The 21,872-nt window shown below is 44.0% G+C and overlaps 1 protein-coding gene across 5 annotated transcripts in view; it reads left to right on the forward strand.

The window, feature by feature from the left end:
• The window catches only part of CAMSAP2 (calmodulin regulated spectrin associated protein family member 2), a 523,611-nt gene that overhangs the window by 479,464 nt on the left and 22,275 nt on the right, over positions 1-21,872 (forward strand). For 3 of the 5 annotated variants that reach the window (XM_085601471.1, XM_085601473.1, XM_085601470.1), the window contains 2 exons: positions 248-344; positions 11,928-12,043. In XM_085601471.1, coding sequence (XP_085457597.1) covers positions 248-344; positions 11,928-12,043 — 213 coding nt within the window. The remainder of the gene's footprint in view (positions 1-247; positions 345-11,927; positions 12,044-21,872) is intronic. The other 2 variants (XM_085601474.1, XM_085601472.1) reach the window with 1 other exon arrangement.

Raw genomic sequence — 21,872 nt, forward strand, 5'->3', positions numbered from 1 at the left:
CTGGTATTGACATCAGTTTATGGGAATAACTTATTGGATCAGGTTAAACTGCTGTCTTTATTTACACTTTGATACAATGCATGCAGGCATATCAGATCCAGGTTAAGAACTGAGTTAAATAAAACAAATTATACGCTACATACGAACGCAGAGTAGTGCAGCAGCCGCCCACTGGTGCACAATGTGATGAACAGGCTCTTGGAAATTATACCTACATTTTTGAAACTTTGACTTTGTTTTTATTCAGGTTTCCGAATTCGTGTTTTTTCAGTGTCTAGTCTTTCGCTGGCCTCACTGAACACTGGCGACAATGACAGCATACATTCGGACAAGAGAGCACCGGGGTAAATATGAACTAGCAAACACTTTCATGGTCTCTAGTTTAATCTGTGTTCACCAAAAGAATGTCACGAAATGTAATGGTACAAATAAATTAATATCATGTTCATAAATAGAATGACATGTAATGTAATACAGTTATTTTGTGTTTTGTTTTATAAAATAAAACACTATATATATATATATATATATATATATATATATATATATATATATATATATATATATATATATATATATATATATTATTTTAGTACAAATATTTGTGTTTTAGGGACCATAATTTCACAGTTAATGTTTTGGTGCAATTAAAGCACTTTTCCTTTGCAGTACAATGAAACGTAGTACTTGAAACAGGTTGTTAGCCGTATCGTACTAAGGCTTGATATACTCTGTTAATAAAATTCTGATGTATTCCTGCTGTTTGGTGTCAAGTAGTTGTAAAATGTAACTAGAAAGACTCACTAAATACTTTCCAGAACTTCTTCCTAACAGTTGTGTATAATTAAAGGATAGAGAACAAAAAACCCAAAAAGGTGGCTGATGTCCTCTTTCCATAATGCACACTAACATCCCTCATTATAATTCTTGTCCCGGCATTCCCTCCTCATAAACTACACTGACAAGTATGTATGTCTCCACTCACAATTCTCACACATTTTCATTTCTTTTTTCTTCTGTCTTCTAAAAATCTATTTTCTTACAAAAGTTACTGTTTACTATCTATCAGTACTATGTATATAAAGCCCGGTTGGGAATTACACTGAAAGGGTTAGTGCTTAGTTCAAATGGCAAAAGACCTACCACATACTTATCCAAAGGTCTGTCGAATATATCTACTCTCCCATTGTTAGTTTTTAATTGCAGATTGCTGGGGTCCACAGTATGCAATATAATTTTAAAAACATTAGATAACACCCTCCATCTTTCCCATCAACAGGACAACAACAAGCATTTGCAATGCAATAGGTCTCACATTTGCGAGTGTTTAAGCTATTAGCATTATAAATGACAATGCCTTTTATTTATGTTTTAAAAACCAAAACATAAATAAAAGGCATTGTCATTTACAATGGCAATAGCTGAAACTCGCGTAAATGTGAGACCAGTTGCATTGCAAATGCTTGTTTTGTTGTTTTAGGCACAAAGAGATTAAGTAATTTTACCAGAATCACAGGATGTTAAGCTCATTCTGAGACTGGAACCTGGGGCCTGATTCACAGAACTAATTTAAGACAAAATCCTAAACTTACTACCATTTTGGTATTCACACAAGGCACTTACTCATCAATGAGTAAGTGCCTTCTGTGAATACCAAAATGAGTAAGTGCCTACTGTGAATACCAAAATGAGTAAATGGTAGTAAGTTTAGGATTTTGTCTTAAGTTAGTTCTGTGAATCGGGCCCCTAATTCCTCAATTACAAAGTCGGCAGCTCTGGCCCTTACACCACATCCTCTGCCCTAAGGGATTTTGAGCAGGAATCACAGTTTCTAGGACAACATATGGAAAATGAAGTACTGTTTTTATGCTCCTGCCCTGAAGCTACATTGAAATAAGGATACTGGATGACCCTATGTCATCAAGGACAGACCTAGCTAGGCTTTCCTATGACATACAAATGCATTTTGAGATTTGTAGTTTTGGACAAATTCACAAACAAATAGGACCAACACGCCAGAAAAAAACAACATTTGAAGGGAATACTTTAATGTCCCTGATGACGTGGAGTCATGTTATAACGCTATATTGTAATTGGTTATTGGTTGTTTTCAAAGACATTCCTTGCTAGTTTATCTCAAAAGGGTAGGAATGTGCGGTAGGACAATTATAATTTGAATATGAAATATGAATAATGGAACAACTAGTAAAACACCTCCCTGACTGTCCTTTGACAGGGTACATTTAAATCTTTGCCTGCATTTGGGTTTAAGGTTTTTCGGCAGCTTGCCCGTCTTGTACGTGCCATGAGAGTTTCAAGCCCACAGTGAGTGCTTCCTGCTCTGAAAACCTAAATGATCCTTTAACCTTGTTTTTTGCAATTTTATGCTCCATTACATTTCTAGCCAGCTTGACATAACCTGTGTTTAAGGAAATGGAAAGCCTTGTCCCAACAAAATGCCCTTTCACCTGTGCTACACTAATCCACGTAACGCATATTTCTCTGGTGTCATTCTATGGAATGTACAAGTCAATTTAGTCGAACGCGTAACATGCCTTAAATCACGAGCAAGCAGAGGTCAGTCAGTTCTTACACACAATGGTTATCTGGGCACATCTTCAGTCATTTAGTCAAGAAAAGAGGAGGGACCATCAGGAAATTGGAACTGCAGCCATACAAAAGCAAAACTACAATTTAGCTCAGATTTTATTTTCATGTTTTAGCACTGAGCTTTATTAATCTGTCTCCTTTCTTGTAAACATTTCTGCACTGCGATCCCATTTTTGCCTGCAGCAAAAACTAGCTATCTCATCCGGTAAACTAGAGCCTGCCTTTGAACCCGACATTACAGAGTACAAGGCGAGTGCCTGATATTAAAGAGTAGAAGGCGACTGTGAGCTGCGCAGTACAGAGCATTGGGGAATATGGGGCCCGGCACAGACCACTGACACCGAAATAGTGTGGAAAAGGCCGCTTTTATTGAAACAGGTGCACATCACAATTAAAAAGGCCCTTGGCCTAATGCCTTACAAAACTACAACCCCACTATACAAGCTGTTACCTATGTAACGCTACCCCCACCCTTAAGGTTCACCCACACAACATTTAAAACCTGCAATTCAGTACCATCTACTGTGACCTTTTAGCTTTTGACCTTCGAACTTTGACCTTTGAACGTTACCCTTTACCCTTGGTGTGACCTTTTAACCTTTGCCTTTGAACTTTGACCTTTGAACTTTAACCTTTTACCTTTGACTTTTCAACCTTAACCTTTACGACTATTAACCTGTCACTAACCTAACTTCCTAACGCACCTTAAAGATCCTACCTCGTGAACTTGTCTACCCGTCCCCTTTTAGCCTGGATTGCCTCTGTCAATAACGAATGAACTTGGCTAAAACATGCCAACTTGACAGCCAACCGCCCCTGCACCTGCTTCAAGCGACAACCCTAACACCAACACATATATAACCCCTGCACACCTGTTCCAAAGCAAAACCCTCCACAAAAACCAGACTGATAAAAGGAAAATTAAATGCCCACCGAAGGAGCAAATCAAAAAAGGGGGGGTGGGTGGGGAAAAAATGCTGGAAACAGCCTAACGCCAGCCACCGGGAATACTACAAAATGGTGGATGGAAACCCAAAATGGAGAGCTAAATATCCCTTGGGCTATAAAGTAGCCCAAAAACAGCCAAACAAGCCCAACAAGCCCAAAAAGGGGCGGAGCAGAGGACCGTGCCGCTCCCATTCCCCAAACATCCCGGGGGGGCAGACCTCCCTACGCTCGGCTGCCCCCCAAGACCCCCTTGGGGAATATGGGGCCCGGCACAGACCACTGACACCGAAATAGTGTGGAAAAGGCCGCTTTTATTGAAACAGGTGCACATCACAATTAAAAAGGCCCTTGGCCTAATGCCTTACAAAACTACAACCTCACTATACAAGCTGTTACCTATGTAACGCTACCCCCACCCTTAAGGTTCACCCACACAACATTTAAAACCTGCAATTCAGTACCATCTACTGTGACCTTTTAGCTTTTGACCTTCGAACTTTGACCTTTGAACGTTACCCTTTACCCTTGGTGTGACCTTTTAACCTTTGCCTTTGAACTTTGACCTTTGAACTTTAACCTTTTACCTTTGACTTTTCAACCTTAACCTTTACGACTATTAACCTGTCACTAACCTAACTTCCTAACGCACCTTAAAGATCCTACCTCGTGAACTTGTCTACCCGTCCCCTTTTAGCCTGGATTGCCTCTGTCAATAACGAATGAACTTGGCTAAAACATGCCAACTTGACAGCCAACCGCCACCCAGAAAAAGGGGGGGGGGGTGAACTACCCCCTTTTTCTGCCCCCCAGAAGAAAACAGGGGACCGACCTAGCCTCCGAAAAAGTAGCCTGCACCTGACACCAACCGATCCGTGAGATAAGGAAAAACAAAAACCCCCTTAGAAATACCCACGAGTCATAGATAAAGCCAGCCCAAGGACTTCGGGAAAAAACGTCCGGGCACCATAGACCCCTTCCACAACGTCCTAATGCCTCCATGTGTAAAGTCCCCATACCCCGCCCCGCATGGCCAGCACTCAGCCCACCCAGTCGTCGCTCGACCACTGGCGTAACTCACCTGTATGGAAATTCCTACTCCGAGCCCCCCAACCACATATCTTAAGAGGGTAGCAGCAACCTCACCCACAGGCCCCCTTCTCCTATACAAGCTCATGTGCAAACGATACGGAGCGGGGCCAAGGAACCCCGAGTCTGCCTCTCGTTTCTGCTGGTCTTCCCATATAAACCATGACTCCTCCAGTATCGAAGCAGACACCCTATAGCCTCCAACTGTAGACGCGCTGAAAAGCAACCACAATATTTCAGAAAACGAAATATCTTAGAACATTTCCCCCCGACCGGTACGAATTGTTAACCACATTACATGCCCATCAACCCAAGACCCCATGTCCGCAATGCCCTGACCCCTGGCCAGACTCCCAAGAACTTGTGTGACTGCAGCTCCACAGCAACACGGAACATTGGACCAATTCGCCCCTTTGCCCCCCCCACTGTGACCTGACAAGCCCCAGACCGGTGCCACTTTACTCACAAGGAAGAGCTACACCTCCCAGAGCAAACATGAAAGTTAAATACTTCCACCCTGCCACCCTGCGAAGACCTCCCCGATTTGTTGTAGGCATGTAAAATCTGTATGAATGCTGTCCACAGGAGGCTACTACAGCTACCCCTAATCAATACTACATAACCGCACCGCTTCATAACGAAAAGGGGGGGGGACCCCAAAACCACCCTGAGGCACAGGAAAAAACCACAACTATGGGGGTCTCCAGAGCCAAACCTGAGTAATTTAAGGAATAACCTCTGCCCATGAGCCACAGTCTCCGGCGTGAACAAATGGGGGGGATCCCCACTCCTAAAACCCCCACCCCAACCCCAAAACCCTGAAACCCACTTGTCTGGCAAATGTAAAGTATCCATGACCAAAACGACCCTTGCTGCGGACCACTCTGTTGTCCCACGCACAAGACACTGTCCCTGTTCAAAAGGTGCCAAAGAAACTGTACCAATCTTCATCCTCATACTGGTCTTATACCTCTCTCGCTCCCTGTAAAGCAGGGCAGCCCCGCAAGCCTTGTAACCGAGTACCTCTTACAGAAACTCACCCAACTGTGAGCCGGAGAATGCATAAGTGATGTCCGAGCCCTCCCCCGTCGCATGACACGCTGATACCAGGCCCTCAGATTTCGACCTGCGCATACTAACCCCAAAACAAATTTAGCGCCATACAGGGACCCACTGTCCGCCCGTTTTGTCACAAGCCCCTGAGCCAGGCCCCAGCTGCCCCAAAAAGCTGTCCCGCGCCCTCTGACAGCTCATGGAAAAAAGGCACGGTAAATCTATCCCTTTGCTAAGCATGCCCCTTTGCCACAGTATCAAATACAATGCCCATGAGCGGCCGCCCGTACTAAGTCCAGCTGCTTTCCTTGTTACAAAAGTGCTCTGCGTATGCCCCTGAGCTCCCAGCACTGTCCAACCTCCTCCGCAGTCCGTGAAACCAGGCTTAACCACTCTAATCCCACCTGAACACAGGACCTCCATGGTCACTGACCTCAATATAAAACCCCAGGAATGACTGTGCCGTGCTGATATGGCTGACTTTCATGCTGTCAACTATTTCCCCAGTTCACCCATACCTCCCATAACTGTCAAGCCTCCCCTGGCACCTCGGAACCGGCTTGTCAGCTTTAATCGCCATCAATCAGCCGTGCCTCCATGGCCACAGTATCATTGTTGATGCTCCAGCATGCCAGTGCTGTTCTGGGTCAGTCGCTTTATAAACTGCCAAGGGTACTCCAAATATCCACACAAACTCCTCCAGCATGTGCTATTGTTGTACTATCCACCTGTCTGCTGTATCGCTGATAGGTACCACCAAAATGCACTCTGAGCTCCGCCAGCCTGCCCAGCAACCTCTGGCAGCTCTTGGAACCAGTGCTAAATCCTTTCTGGGCCATGTATCCACAAAGTTGCCGATGGTACCGCAAAGGTCAACTCTGCACTCCTCGAGAATATGCCAGTGCCGTACTGGGCGACTTGTCAAACTAACCGCACTTGCTTTATCACCATTATTAACCAGGCCGCCCTGGCCTCAGGCTCCATCTCACGGACCTGTATGTGACAGCCCCCAACGTGGGTCCAGCTGTATTTGACAGCCCCCAACCTGGGTCCAGCTGTATTCGACAGCCCCCAACCTGGGTCCAGCTGTATTTGACAGCCCCCAACCTGGGTCCAGCTGTCTGCTCTTGCGCCCCAAATCCAAATCGCCTATGATCCCCTATTGTGTTTTGCTTTAACACTGCCATAACCAGGCCTCCGTGGCCCCAGGTTAGATCTCCATGTCCTAATATGACAGCTCTAAAAAGTTGCCGATGGTACCGCAAAGGTCAACTCTGCACTCCTCGAATATGCCAGTGCCGTACTGGGCGACTTGTCAAACTAACCGCACTTGCTTTATCACCATTATTAACCAGGCCGCCCTGGCCTCAGGCTCCATCTCACGGACCTGTATGTGACAGCCCCCAACGTGGGTCCAGCTGTATTTGACAGCCCCCAACCTGGGTCCAGCTGTATTCGACAGCCCCCAACCTGGGTCCAGCTGTATTTGACAGCCCCCAACCTGTGTCCAGCTGTCTGCTCTTGTGCCCCAAATCGCCTATGATCCCCTATTGTGTTTTGCTTTATCACTGCCATAACCAGACCTCCGTGGCCCCAGGTTGGATCTCCATGTCCTAATATGACAGCTCTAAAACGTGTCCAGCTGTCTGTTCCTGTGCTCCCACGTACCCAAAAACCCCCTTTAACCCAATCATGGCGGCCGTATCACTATATAAACAACCTCACTGGTCACTGGATCCAACGTAATGGCTCTGACGTCAAAAGTTACCCCTAAGACCCACCTGAACGCCCCAAAATATCCAGGCATCCGTCGGAAAATGGCCACCCCACAGTGATCCCTTTTCACCAGTTGCATGTTACCCCAAAAATGCCCTGTCAACCATGGCATTCCAGTTGCAAAATTGTAGCCTCCACAGGCCCCTTCCTCCCTTGCACCTTCCACGTAAGCCACTCCCTGCATAATAACCTTGGACGGAAAGCCACTACTGCCCCTTACCTTCTTGAGAGTCCCCGGACCAAGCATGAGCCGCTGCCCTTGGCCACTAACGTAATTATTGTGGCACTATACCGCCACAATCCAGAGTATTAAAGGATCAAAGTTATTATGAGAATTAAAAGCAGTTCCCATACGCCTGCCCGTGTTGCTATATCCCTGCCGCCATACCATAAGAATGGTAATAAAAAGTGTACCCCCGGGGCCTGTCAGCCTACCCAACTACCTACAAAATCCTCAGTGCCCTCCGGTATGAAGGCATCTGCCGGCACCGCCAGCATCAGCTTTTCTCTTTAATCGCCAGCTTACGCCACATAGCCAACGCTACGGGCCCTTCCTGTAGTGTAAGCCTATAGTCCCCAGCGCAGCACCTTCCTGCCTTCTTACCTTAACCCCATCTTGAACTCTCATGCCAAAGCTACTTCCTCAATTCTACCCGACACCCAAATTATGCTGCTGCCCTTTTACCTGGTGACAGCACCGGTGTCCATGCTGTAGTCCACCCTTTATCCCCTTTTGTTCACCTCCTGTCGGCTTCTCCACCGCTGTCCTGATACACTGACCTTTCTGCCCTCTTGCCCGAATGCGTGATCCTGGAAAATGTCAAGAACAAAATGGGGAGATCCCCTCCCCTCCCCCAGTGCCTCCTGCAAAATAGCTTCACTAAATAATCCCTCATAGCCCAGATCGGGATATGTCCATGTGTCTGGCCCTAAGCGCGGCGGCATTTCCCGCCTACACCTTGTGCGCAACTGCACATCCTCCTCATACTTTGACAGCATCGACAGGAACCGGAAACCTGTCTTTCAAACCTGTGACCCAAAACAGCTCACCACTTACCAATTGTGCCATAGCTCCTTCCAAAAGCGTTCCACCATTATCCATAATACCATAGCGCCTACCTTTAAACCGTACCATAACTTTCCAGCCATACCATAACCTACAAGCGCTTTCTGTGTAAATTTCCGCCAGGGGGAGTACTGTCCCATTGGCCCGGTGCACCGCCGAAGCCGTACGGGGCCTACATGTGGCAGTGATCTTGTAGTCCAGGTGCACTGCCGAAGCCGTACGGGGCCTACATGTGGCAGTGATCTTGCAGTCCAGGTGCACCGCCGAAGCCGCACGGGGCCTACATGGGGCAGTGATCTTGTGGTCCATGACGCTCCTGTCAATTCTCGCCAGAGGGAGTACTGTCCCCCTTGACCTGGTGCACCGCCGAAGCCGCACGGGGCCTACATGTGGCAGTGAGCTTGTGGTCCCCCGACGGTCCAGCGTGCCCGTACTGGGCCCAGCCTTCTCTTCACCACGGGGTATTGGGGCCGTACAGTGCCCTCCCGTGTCGGGGAAAACCGCAGAAATGATCCCGCCGCAAATATATTGCCCGCTATGCTGGCCCCGCCTATATCCTAACTGCCATCCCAATGTAACCGGGGCCTGCACCCACCCCACTAACCCTCCAGAAGCGGGGGAAGAAAAGCCACTCCACTCTGAGGAAAAATAATGAGCTGACCCCTTTACAGGATATAAAGTAATGCTCCGAATAATAAGCTAAGCGTGACATGCCGAATCTACACTGTGGTCGCAGCCCTGTCAGCCCAGAAGTTAAAGAAAAAAGGGGGGTGGGCAGAGAACCCTCAGCCCCCCCATCTGAAAAGTCCCCGCCTCCGCTTGCTGTAGCCTACCAAGGTTTGACGTCAAAGGAAAAGGGGGGGAAGGGAAGACTCAAGTGTGTAAACGCCCATTTGGCTCCAAGGAGGGCCCAGCCCCCCCTCTGTTGCATGTTCCAGCCCTGGCCGAGGCAGCTGCCGAGGACCACGCACAGCTGCCCCCAAATCCCGCCCTGGTCCTAAGACCACAACTTGAATGAGGCATTGGTATTTACCAACCCTTCTAAAAACCCCCTGCCTAAAAACTGAAAGGATGATGGCCGCATAACCCACCCCAAAAGAATTTATTTATTTTTTTAAAATTTTTAGCCTCCACACAAAATTTCGGCTAGAGACGTGCCTTGCGAAGCCAAACTCAGGCTGCACCCCTTCTACCCCCGAACGGAAAATTATCCCACCTCCCCCATACCCCGATGCCGAAAACACCGAGATACTCTCTTAATGAGAGCCTGCGACCACATACCCCACCAGATTCGCTCTCCGGAGACGGGACCCACATAAATCTCACCTGCGGTCAAGTACCGCCAAGGGTACACGCAAGCCATCGCAGCGCCTAGGCTCGCCTTCTATGGAGTTCCTACGTCACAAGCAAGCCGCCCCAGCGATGAGCCTCTCCTCCCTGTGGAGTTCCCAGCCTTCCTAACACTCGACAAATGCCATGCCGCTCTAAGGGACCCTAAACCTACCGGACAAGCACTACCAATGAAAGGGAGCCGGGACATGAAAGGAAAGGAAAAAGAGGGAGGGGGGGCCTCAATTGAAAAAATGCTGGAAACAGCCTAACGCCAGCCACCGGGAATACTACAAAATGGTGGATGGAAACCCAAAATGGAGAGCTAAATATCCCTTGGGCTATAAAGTAGCCCAAAAACAGCCAAACAAGCCCAACAAGCCCAAAAAGGGGTGGAGCAGAGGACCGTGCCGCTCCCATTCCCCAAACATCCCGGGGGGCAGACCTCCCTACGCTCAGCTGCCCCCCAAGACCCCCTCAGCGTCCGCTTGCTAACTAGCGATACCCCTCGTGAGTCCGTACTGCATAAAACCCTGACTCGCTCTGCCTTGCTGGAATCAAATTCACTCAACTTTGGTTTATTTTTAGTTTTTCACTTAAGCAATGCGCAACCTTTATTGCAACTCACCGGAAGAACACACAGCCAGGTCCACAATTTACAGGTGAAGCCGGAGTGACATGACCAAAAAACAACGAGTTAGGAGAACCGCAAGTAAAAAAAAAAAGAGGCACAGGCACAATACAAACAATGGCGGCGGTAGTTTTTTTTTCCTCACAGTGGCGGCCGTAGTTTTTTTTCCTCACAGCCGGCGCCCACTTTTATAAAAGCACTGCAGCCGCCGTTTAGAAACAAATAATAATAAATACCTACAACACTTTATAAAAGCAGGCGCCAGCTGTAGGAAAATAAATCTGCGACTTCCATTGTTGCTAATCAGGGGTTGCGTGCCCGCGGTACTGTATAAAAGCGGGCCCCTGCTGTGAAAAGAAAAAAAGCTGCTGCCACCATTGTTTATATTGCGCCCAACCGCCCACGTCGTTGTTCGTATGGAAACGTGTCCCTTGCAGGAAAGCATGTACCACGTGCAACAGGAGAAAGTAATTTTTAAAAAAAGCAAATCTCCCCCGTTGCAGCAAGCAGTAAGGGGCAGAGAGAGGGCAGGAGGAAAGGGAGGCGGGGTGAAGAAAAAGTACCTGAATCGCAGCGGATGACGATTAATCAAGGAAAATTAATCCTTGGTTGAGCGGTGCTGCATAGCAAGATAACGGAAGTGACTTATCGGGTCAGGAGCCAATTAGAAGGCAGTAAAGTAGAGCAACGGAGAAATCAACCTATGAGAAGCAGCAGGTTGGACTCCTTTTAGTAAATACTTTAGTCTTTCAGACGGCGCGTGGGAGCTGCCAGGCTCGACCTAAAAACAAATGGAACTGTCTGTCTTTGCAGTGCTGTAAATATAACAACCATGGGCTAGGATTCCCTGGGCAGTTTTTAAAAAGGTCTTAAAAAAACTCTTTGTAAATGGTTTATCCTAAATAAGTTTTAAGTGCCACCCTTACTCAATTCTTTATTTCGAGCATTCTGCCCATGAGTACCGAATCCAGCCGGTTGTATTTAAATGTCTTGCCTTTACTAAGAAACACACATCTAGATAAAAGCAGTGTCTGAGCATTGGGTAGCCTTGAATTTAGTTAAAGAAAGCCTGAGGGCAAGAATGTGTCTATCCTTAGTGTAAAATGACACATTTTTAAGCTGATATCCACAAAGGCAGCTATTATATGTTTTACAGCAGTAGTGTTCAACATAAGACCTTGTGGGATGGATCCATACTAGCTTTTCATGATTCTCACATATATTTATTTTGCCATAACACTGTAAATGGAATCAATTTACAGAGGGACTATCCTGAAAGCCTGGTATTGATCCGGCCAACCTGGATTACAATTAAACATCCCTGATTAATGGTATGTTATGGTTGAACATATGAACATTTTCAACATGAAAGTATTTTTCTGTGATTTCTTTCCGAATAATCAAATCTGATATTTGTGCACTGTGCAGGTCTGAGTCGGTAGAAGGGTTCATATCCCCTAGTCGCTGTGGCAGTCGAAACGGAGAAAAAGATTGGGAAAATGCTTCTACCACCTCATCAGTAGCTTCTGCTACTGAGTACACAGGTCAGTTGGAGTTGAGACTGCTTTTGTGAATCCAGAGAAGAAAAAAAACAGTATGTTCGACTTTGATATCATAGTGTTGTACAACTGCAGATGGGTAGCAGTTGGTAGCACATTACATCATGTTGTAAATTTTTCATTGTAGGGTTAATTTTACAGATTGTTTGACTGAACATTTTTTAAAAGCCTGGGTCATATCACCTTTGCGTTCTCTTTTTAACACTAAGGGCCTGATTATGACTTTGGTTGTGCGGGCAGCACGCCACCGACCTTCTCCCACATCGCCAAAGTCGACCGCTCACCTCCTTACAACTTGTAATCCGGAAGGGCGGTCCTGCGACGGCTGGCCCGCGGCGCTGCCTTTTCAAAGGCTCATAGGGGAGCCTTAGAAAGGCAGTATCATGGGTCAGCAACAGCATGTTCCAGCACGGCATGGATTGTAAAGTCCAGGCTGTGATGGAACAGGGGGTGCATGCAAACAGGGGGCATACCATGTGCCCCCTTGAATGCATGCTAACAGCCCTGAGGCAACAGGAGGACCTGTACAGTCCACTTTATTGACTCTGCCACCCTTTTCATGGCGGTCTCACCACCATGAAAAGGGTGGCTGACAGTCAACTCTCAATAGGCTTGTGGTGCTGCAGAGGCACCACCAAGCATATTGTGGTCTCAGACAGCCACGCCAGGGATCTGCAATCCCTGACGGTTGTGGGGGTCCTAATGCTGTCTGACTGTCCTAGTTGTAATACAGCTGTCAAACCACTGGTGCGTCAGTCCCCGACCACCACCGCCACTCCACCGTGAGTTTGGCAGTCCTATAGTGATGTAAAAACTCAAGCCAGGAAATGTCATATGCCAACTGCTCACATTAAGTAGTAATGTAAAATCTGACACAAAAATGTGCTTGCACCTGTTTTTCCTCTTTTAGACAATCTCTGAATGAGCCCCAAAGTTTGAGAAACTATCTTTGTTCTCATATTAATACCTTTTTTGTATGAACAGTCGTTCCTATGTGGTCAGACTTAGGTTTAACTGGAAACACTGAACCTTTATAAACCAAATAAGATCTTATAAATGCATAATCATTGAATGTCTTTAGCCCTGATCTACATCATTTAATATCTGAATCGAATGGTAAAGTTTTCACTATCACTGAGACATGGTTGAATGAAGGATCTGGCCTGACATTAGCTGTGACTGTTCTGTATAGATATTGCATCATGAGAAATGACAGGCCTGCATGGTATGGGGGTAGGGGTGGTGGTAAAATAGAGGCGTAGCTTGAAAAGTCATCCATGTAGTACTCGTTTTTAGAAACCTTTTGAGCATTTAGTTACCAGTCATCTAGCTCCATAAGTGAAAATTGCAAGAATATGCAGCAGCAGCAAGTATTCGGATCCGAATTTATTGCATATCATTTTTAATTACCCGTCCAAAAGTTAATACTATAAACAAAATAACCCTAATTACGAACCGGACTCATGAATATTTCCTTACAAGACGAAAAATTGCCCTTTGCATACAGTCTAGCTTGCTAGTCACATCCAGATTGAAAGACCCTAAAGAGATTGTGCAAGAGTATAGTAATGGTCTTCAATTCGTAGCAAGCAATATTGTCCTGCTTAAATTGCAGTTTGCTAAAACATCCTATTAAAAACCAGTAAAATCAAGTTGAGGAAATGCCAAAGCACATGGCAGAAATATTCTTCGGAAGCTACCAAGAAAGAAGTTGAGTATATACCATTAGGCATACAATACAGCAATTCACCTTGCAAAAGAGCTATTCTCCACTCTGAATATGCAATGGAGTGTAATTAATTCAAAGAATAATTTAGAACTCAGAAAAAGTTTGTTGACCCTGTTCCTCAGTCAGCTAACAATGCATAAATGGTCCTTAGACCTTCAGAACTATTTCTCCATCATCCACATCATATGAGGGGACATTGGATGAAGCTTTGCAATTAAGAGACTCCTAGAAGAAAAAGAGGGTCTGTAGAATGTACACTAATCAGTTTGGTGCCCAGAGTACTTTCTCCACTTCCATTAGAGGAGGATGTACATTGCTTTAATTGAGCCAGGATCCCCAGTACCAACTGCCATTGGAGCCACAGATGTGGGCTTATTATGACAACGTTGACCACGCTATTGTCTAAAATGTATGTGAGAAAGAACTATTTGGTGCTCTGAGTAAGTGTTTGCCTACTGATCTGTAAATCTGAAACTGGAGGAACAATATCCATGTGTACACACCTTCTTTTTACTTTCCTGCCACATAATGAGAAATGTCATTTGTGGCCCTGCTCAAAACCCACAATCACATCCTCCATGGACCAGCGGATTCTTACTTTAGCCAAAGACTAACAATTCTTACAGGAACCCGCTTTGGACATTTGTTACACAGGTCCCCACTGAAGATTCATAAGGGATATATACATACAAAAGCAGAATTAAACATTGAATATTATAAAACACTGCCAATGTGAATGAATTTGAAATTAGAGTAAAAAAATTAAATTGGTATCCTTATCTTTGTGGGAGAAGCCAAGTAAACAAAAGTAATCTAGTATGGATGAATGATGGCCTCAATTGAAGCAGTGGTATATGCAGACAAATCATGCATTTAAAGCAAAAAAGACAAAGCTATATGCTAGTGTCCAGCATATTGATTCTTCATATAGAAATAAAACTACATTTTGAAAAGGTCCAACCATACCTTTAAAATTAAAATTAAACTTTTTGCATATGTTTTTGTTTGTGAACTAAATAAAATATTTTATAATTTGTGTATTTCTTAGATATACACCTGTTTTTGTATTTCTGTGCATTATTTTGAGATTCAAATCATAGAAATTGCTTAGATGGGGTCCTCGTTCTCCTATACAAATTCACCAGGCGTCCAATGAAGACAAAAAGTTAAGAACCTCGGAATTAAAGGATTTAGGATCCCTTGCCAACTCCCCAAAATGGGTAATGGAACTGAAGCAGAAACTAATATGTGCTGCTTACTCATCAAGATTAATACCCAAGATTATTTACCTTTTCCGCCTAATCAAAGAATTACATTTCCCTTTGTTCCCAAATCTGGCTGCAGAAAAAGCTTTTCATACTTTGCGTGCCAGATTAGCACTTGCGTATTACATTGAGAAGACTAAACCAAAGATGCAAACAAATTGAAGATTGGTATATGTTTTTGCATGCTCCAAAGATGTTGGGAGGCCAGTTACAAAGAAAACAATTGCTTAGTTGATTGTTAACACTGTTTTTTGCTGTCAGTCATTAGCTAACAAGATATTACCTGTCAATGCAAGAGCACACTCCGCTAGGAAAAAAATAGCTTCTTATTCTTTTATTGTAATGTATCCCAATTCGACTTATGAAACACAGTACATGGTTTTCCACATACGTGTGTTACCGCTGTGGATTCTTAGGCACAGCAAGAGGCCACAGTGAGCTAGGCAAAGTTAAAACAATTGTTTTCTGCTATTTACATTTCAAGTCTTGCTACCTAATTTGGAAACAGCTTTCCAATCGATGTATAGCAGGAGAATCAGGCCTGTAGCGACTGCAAAATGCTTCTTGGTATGTACAAACTGTGATTCTACAGAATCGCATTTTAGGTTTGCAAATCAGTATTTGGAAGAGGTGTGTTTAGGGCACACCTTCCAAATACAGATGTGCAGTAGTATTTATTAATGTTTTGTGACTGCATAACTGTCACAAAACATACAACTGTGGTAAAAATTCGCTTTTTAAAATGTTAAAAAATATATTTTTTAAGAGCAATAATTGATCCCAAGAACCACTGCCACTCTTACAAAATGAATTTTAAATGTTTCATTTTTTCGTCTTTGGAAACTCAGCCTGTTTTCCTTTAAACAAAATGGACTACATTAAAAAAAAAGAAAATATATATATATATATATATATGTTTCAAATATACTCCGTTTTGCCGGGGGCCCCCAACCTTGCAGGGCGGGCTCTTGTAGCAGGAGCGGAGAATCCTGTAAACATGGGTTTCACCAGAACAAGCAGAGCCCAATTCCGACTTCCATTCAAGCTGACTTTATTTCGTCAAAAGCGTGGCAGCAATGAAATCACTCATTTATACCTAACATGTTTCAGCTAATCGCCTTGTTCACAGGTGAGTGTAAGTATTCAATCCTAGTGGTCACATGGCTGTTTCTCAAGTTCATACCAGCCCCAGAATGCATCACAATAATGGTGTTGTGACGTGAGATGGTGCTAAATTCATTAGTGCTCAATAGCGTTATTTGCAAAGCATCAATGTCACGTATATTGTTGCCATAGTCCCCTGGTGCACACTGTTAATATATATATATATTCGGTGCGCGCATATAGATATTTATGTACTTTTAACTGCAATTTTCTCAGGAACTACTGAACAGATTGACACCATATATGCAAAAGGCACATCCCTGACCTGAGGACTACCTCTTTGCCAAATTTCAAGTAATTCTGTTCAGCCGTTCGGGCTGTACCTTCGACTAAAGGTCCTATGGGAAAATTCATGGGGAAAACGTGTTTTGGGACCCCCCTTTTTTCTCAGCCCCCGCTTGACGAATCACCCCGAGACTTTCAGGGTAGGAGCTGAGCGGAGCGCCCCATTAGTTTTGAAAATTTCGCGAGGATTCGTCAACCGGCGCCAAAGTTATTCAAAATAGAATTTTCAGATTTCCTATGGGAACTCGGTCCTAACTATAACTATCTACTGGCAACCGCCAGTAGATAATATATATATATATATATATATATATATATATATACACACATATATATATATATATACACATATATATATATAAATATATATATATTCAAACCACCTCCAATTTCACTACCGAAATCAGACTCTGACACTTGGGTGAGCTTCACCATCCAGCTTTATTTTTTTTTTTAGCTTGACGCGTTTCGGCACACTTGCCTTTTTCGCACTGGGAAGTCGATAAAAAACACCACTTTTAAACACACAGTGAAGGTCACATGATTATTTGTCAAATAGATATAGTGAACAGACTACGCAAATGAAACACCATCATTACTATTTGTTAGACCGACTTTTTTCCTTACTCCATTAATTAAAATCACTAATAGGTTCACATATATAATATTTAAAAGTTCCATATTGTATATGTTGAAAGCTCTGTACATAATGTAGGAAATGATTCATTGGGAAGAATTATTCTTAGTTTCACATGACTAAATTGACACTATGTCACCTTAAATATAATTCCCACTAATAATTGCTGTTTCCTGATATACTCTCTGGATAACACACAATTTAAAATATCAATCGCGTTATACTATGAATCAACTTATCAATTAATCATGGTGTCGGTCACACTGTCCATTTGCAAAGAAATCTCGGGCAAGTGCCCAAATGTTAAGTCATATCCAGTCCGTGATTCTGTTAATAAATAAAAACAGATTTCAATTCAGTATATATATATTCACTGAAAAAACCATAGGTTTCAGACATGTTCTAATTAGGAATTAGCATTTAAAAAACCTTAGAAATTCACTGAAAAAACCATAGGTTTCAGGGGTGTTATAGTTAGCTGGACATTTCACTCGTACAAAACCATTGAAACTCCTCCATTATAGTTAGTTCTTCTAACTATAACTCGCGCGCCCGCAATCCACTGCTGATGACGTCACATATTACATCTACTGGATGATGTCATCAGTGATGTCATTTGAGATGTCATCAGTGATGTCATCAGTGATGTCACTGACCATGTCATGAATGATGTAATATGTGACATCATCAGCAGTGGATTGCTACCATCCCTGCAATGACTATCATTCTTAAGGGGCCATAAGCTGCGACCTGTAGATCGATTTGATACCTACTAGGAATTGCATTTTTAAAAATAAAAGTTTGATACATTAGAAATAGCGATTTCCTTATTGTGATTTGCAGAAATTTGGAAATAGATATCGCCATTGTTAGTACATCTGGCCCTTAATTTTTAAAACCTGCATAATGACAGTCCACCACATGGTGGCACTATCTGTCTAATTTTGAGATGAGCACTACAACAGTGTTTAATCATTCAATGCACATTAAAAATCAATAATACCTGCTGCAAACACAATTCTGAAAGCTTTGTGTGGCCTGGAATAGTCTGAGCTGTCACACGGGTAGGAGTGCGATGGGTAGTAGTTGTGTTGGTACTGTCATTGGCAACACTAGCAGGGGCAATGGGTGGTAGAAGCTGCAGTGACGTCCCAAGGAGGACCCTGGCACTTATTTTTTATTACAAATTAAGCACACATAAACTAGATATTTGGTCTACTACAAAATACATTTTAAATGCCTTCCTGCCCCATGGTAAAATAATATGCAGCATGTGATTCTAGAATACCCTCAAATGGTAAAACAATGGTTACAGATATGTAATGTTTTCCTTATAACCGGGCCTTTCCATAGGAAGACATGGAAACAGGCTAACCTTGAGAGTGGCCAGGTCCTAGGTGGAATACAAGGAGCCTTCTAGACAGCATGCAAATACATATTGAGGCTTATGGCTTATGTAATATGCTTTTGGGATTCCAAAAACAGCAGCACCATGAATTATCAATGCTTTGTTCCCCACCATTGTACAGTTTGTCTTCACCTGAGCAGCACTTAGCAAACAGAGCATGGGATCCATCTCTCAAGTTAAAGACGAAGTGCCTTACAATTTGATTTATCCCCCTCACACTGACAAAGTTGTGAAGAAATTCATGAAAACAACTCAAAGAAATTTGAAAGAAGTTATAAGCATCAGTAACATCTGCTTTCTTGGGCTGTTTATGGCGAGACAGGCTGATATATCCTGCATTGTCATGTGTGTGTTTGTGTGCTGTGCCCGTGTGTGTTGGTTTCCTTTAACAGTATGGAACTATGATGTCATGAGAGTTTCTCGCTTGGGTGTGTTTGATCTCTGCATTTAGGTCAATCTTCACCTGGGGCTACAAAGTGACTGGCTGTATTATCTTATGCATACAAATTCACATTAACTTGAAAAAACGATGTACGAAGATAGCAACTTGAATCTGGTTATCATATTTTCTGCTTGCAACTTCCACAAATACACATGCACTGTAGGTGCCAATATGGTTCTACTAGACAATGATGCAAAATAATGGGCATTATAGTGGAGACCCCACCACAGCGAACAAGACACTGTCTACTACTTTGTGTAGGCAACCCTAGAGAAAAGCAAACACAAGAAGATGATGGACGGAGCGCTGAAACCTTTCAGACACTCACCCCCAGTCACAGATCTGGGTTGAATCCATCATCGTTCTTTAGCTCACTTCGCCACCCCAGTTCAGACACAGCTATATGCAAATCAGTCTTGACCCTGTGCCTCATGGCAACAGTCCAGCCCGAACAGCCAAGCCATGAGAAAAGGCTTGAGTCGGAGAACTCTCCCTCAACTGTGTAAAGCAAGCATATTCAGCTCAGATGTGGGAGGGCCAGAGAGCAAGCCAGATGTTGTGGTTATTCACATAAGATAAATTGACATACATTTAATCTAAGTGGAACTCATTTACATAGATGCTGGTCATCCTGAAAGTTGGGAACAGATGTATGCAGCCCTTTTGGCCTTACCTTTGTCAACCCTGACCTAAATGGTAGTAAAAAAAAACAAAAAATGTTATCATGACCTGGGATTCAAGTTTGAGGTTTTTAGATTGGTGACCTAGCATTGGTACTCATACTTCCATAAGTAACTCTTGGATCAGGGAAAAGGCCTGCATCAAGTAACCAGTTCCCTAAGTGAATTGGCATAAAGCATGCAAGAGTTAGACATGTCAAAATGACTTGAATCCCTATTGTCATCCACCTGAAAAACTAGTTGGACCCAAAACAAGGGAAAAATTGTTGCCTCTCATTTAATCCACGTGGGAGCAATATGGCAAATCTTTAGCACCACGAGGACCCAAGGCCGTCTCAGAATCCTGGGCTAAAACTCATCTCTCAAGAAAGATAGTACTCATGTAAAAGTTGTGGAGACCCGTACCAAATGAATGAGACCAGGATTTTTCGCTTTAGACTAACCGTTTTTTTTTGGGTACTTTTACTGTGAGATAGTCTTACTATGTAGGTCTCACTCCTATTAAATTCATAGTAATTGGACTGAGGGTGCTGACTGCCAGTGTCTGCCTTTTCAGATACCAAAAGACACACAATTGATGAACGGAGTGCTGAACAAATCAAAACATTCACCCCCAGTCTAGCGATCTGGGTTAAATCCATCATTCTTTTGTCACCATGCCACCCCAGTTTAGACCTGGCCATATGCAAATCAGCCTTGACCCTGTGCCTCATGGGAACAGTCCAGGCCGAACTGCCAAGCCAGGTCCTCCCTGGTCCGGAAACAAGCATCCTAGGACCGGTTTCGGACTTTCAGCCCTCATCAGCCAGGATAACTTGATTCTAGTGGCACAGTGAGCCCGGGACCCACGTCTGGGCATACCTGGCGCACTTAGGGCGAGAAAGCAAGAGACACACAATTGATGGACGGAATGCTGAACAAATCAAAATATTCACCCCCAGCCAAGAGATCTGGGTCAGGTAAGGCCATGGTTTCTCAGCTTAGGTAAGAGGCTTTGGGCTGCTTACATGTGAACACGAGAGCACAGTCGTGTGAGCCCATATATGGGCTACACATGTGAAACTACCACCGTGCACAGCCCTTTATCAGCACATAGTCTTTTGCTGAAGAGACTCTTACTCCCATGGGAACCCAGGTATACAATACTTCAGAGTAACAGTGGTTCTCGTTGGCATCATTAATCATTATTTATGAATAATCGGCAACAATTACTGATCTCAGTTAATGCAAACAATTTGTAAAGAAATCATCACTCCGTTATATAAAGTCTATAGTAGTTTCTCAAGTATCACATATCAAACCTACCCATACAATACATCATGTCCGAAGTGAACAGATCGACCAAGCAACAGTAAATACAGTTAACAACAATAACAAAAACATGTGTTACAGACAACTAACTACCCTGAATCCTCAGTCCATAGGCCTCATGTGCCTCAACCTGTTTCACAAACAGGCTTTATGGAATTGTTTGTACTTGTAGTGTCAACAACCTTTCAATCCTGGCTGCTATATATAGGGTACCATCAGAACTGGACGATTATGAGATATCCTTAAAAATATATGGGTAATTTATTAGAATCAGGTAGTGATGGCAGGGATAGCAGTAAGTGAAAGTGTTGGTGGGAAGATAAGCATACCGCCAAGGACAGAATAACTGTCAGGATTTCTCATATTTCTTTGGCTTAGTTAATATTCAGATTCCAGGCCTTTGTGCCCCCCCACCCCTTCCTCCGGGCCAAGTTAATGCTTCTGCTTCCCAGCATAGGGTTTAAAGGCCTACCCACACTCAAGGGCAATCAGCAGGGCTTCAGTCAGTTCCTGGGAAAGGAATGGGTGAGGAGGAAATCTGCATCTGATAATTAACTTGTCTCACTACACCTGGGTCTACTCAAAAAAAGGATGAACTCTCCTTTATTGCGTTACCAGATTGGCTCTACCCGGAGCGGTGTCAAATGCCTATCAGCGCAGAGCACGCTGTAGATGTGTAATAAACGTACGTCCTCCCGCCATAGAATGGAGTATTACCAAAGTCTGCATAGGCTCAGGGAACTGTAGACTAAAGCTGTTGGGCTGTGGCTGCTATTTTGGCGTATTGGAGAAATTGACAGTTTCCCAGACCAAACATTTCCATCGCATCGGCCAGGGTAACATCCCTCCTGCCACCGGTCTACTTCCATCGCTCTGGACATCTGTTCAAACGG

The sequence above is a fragment of the Triturus cristatus genome, chromosome 4_2, assembly GCF_964204655.1.
Source record: "Triturus cristatus chromosome 4_2, aTriCri1.1, whole genome shotgun sequence".
Taxonomy (NCBI): Eukaryota; Metazoa; Chordata; class Amphibia; order Caudata; family Salamandridae; genus Triturus; species Triturus cristatus.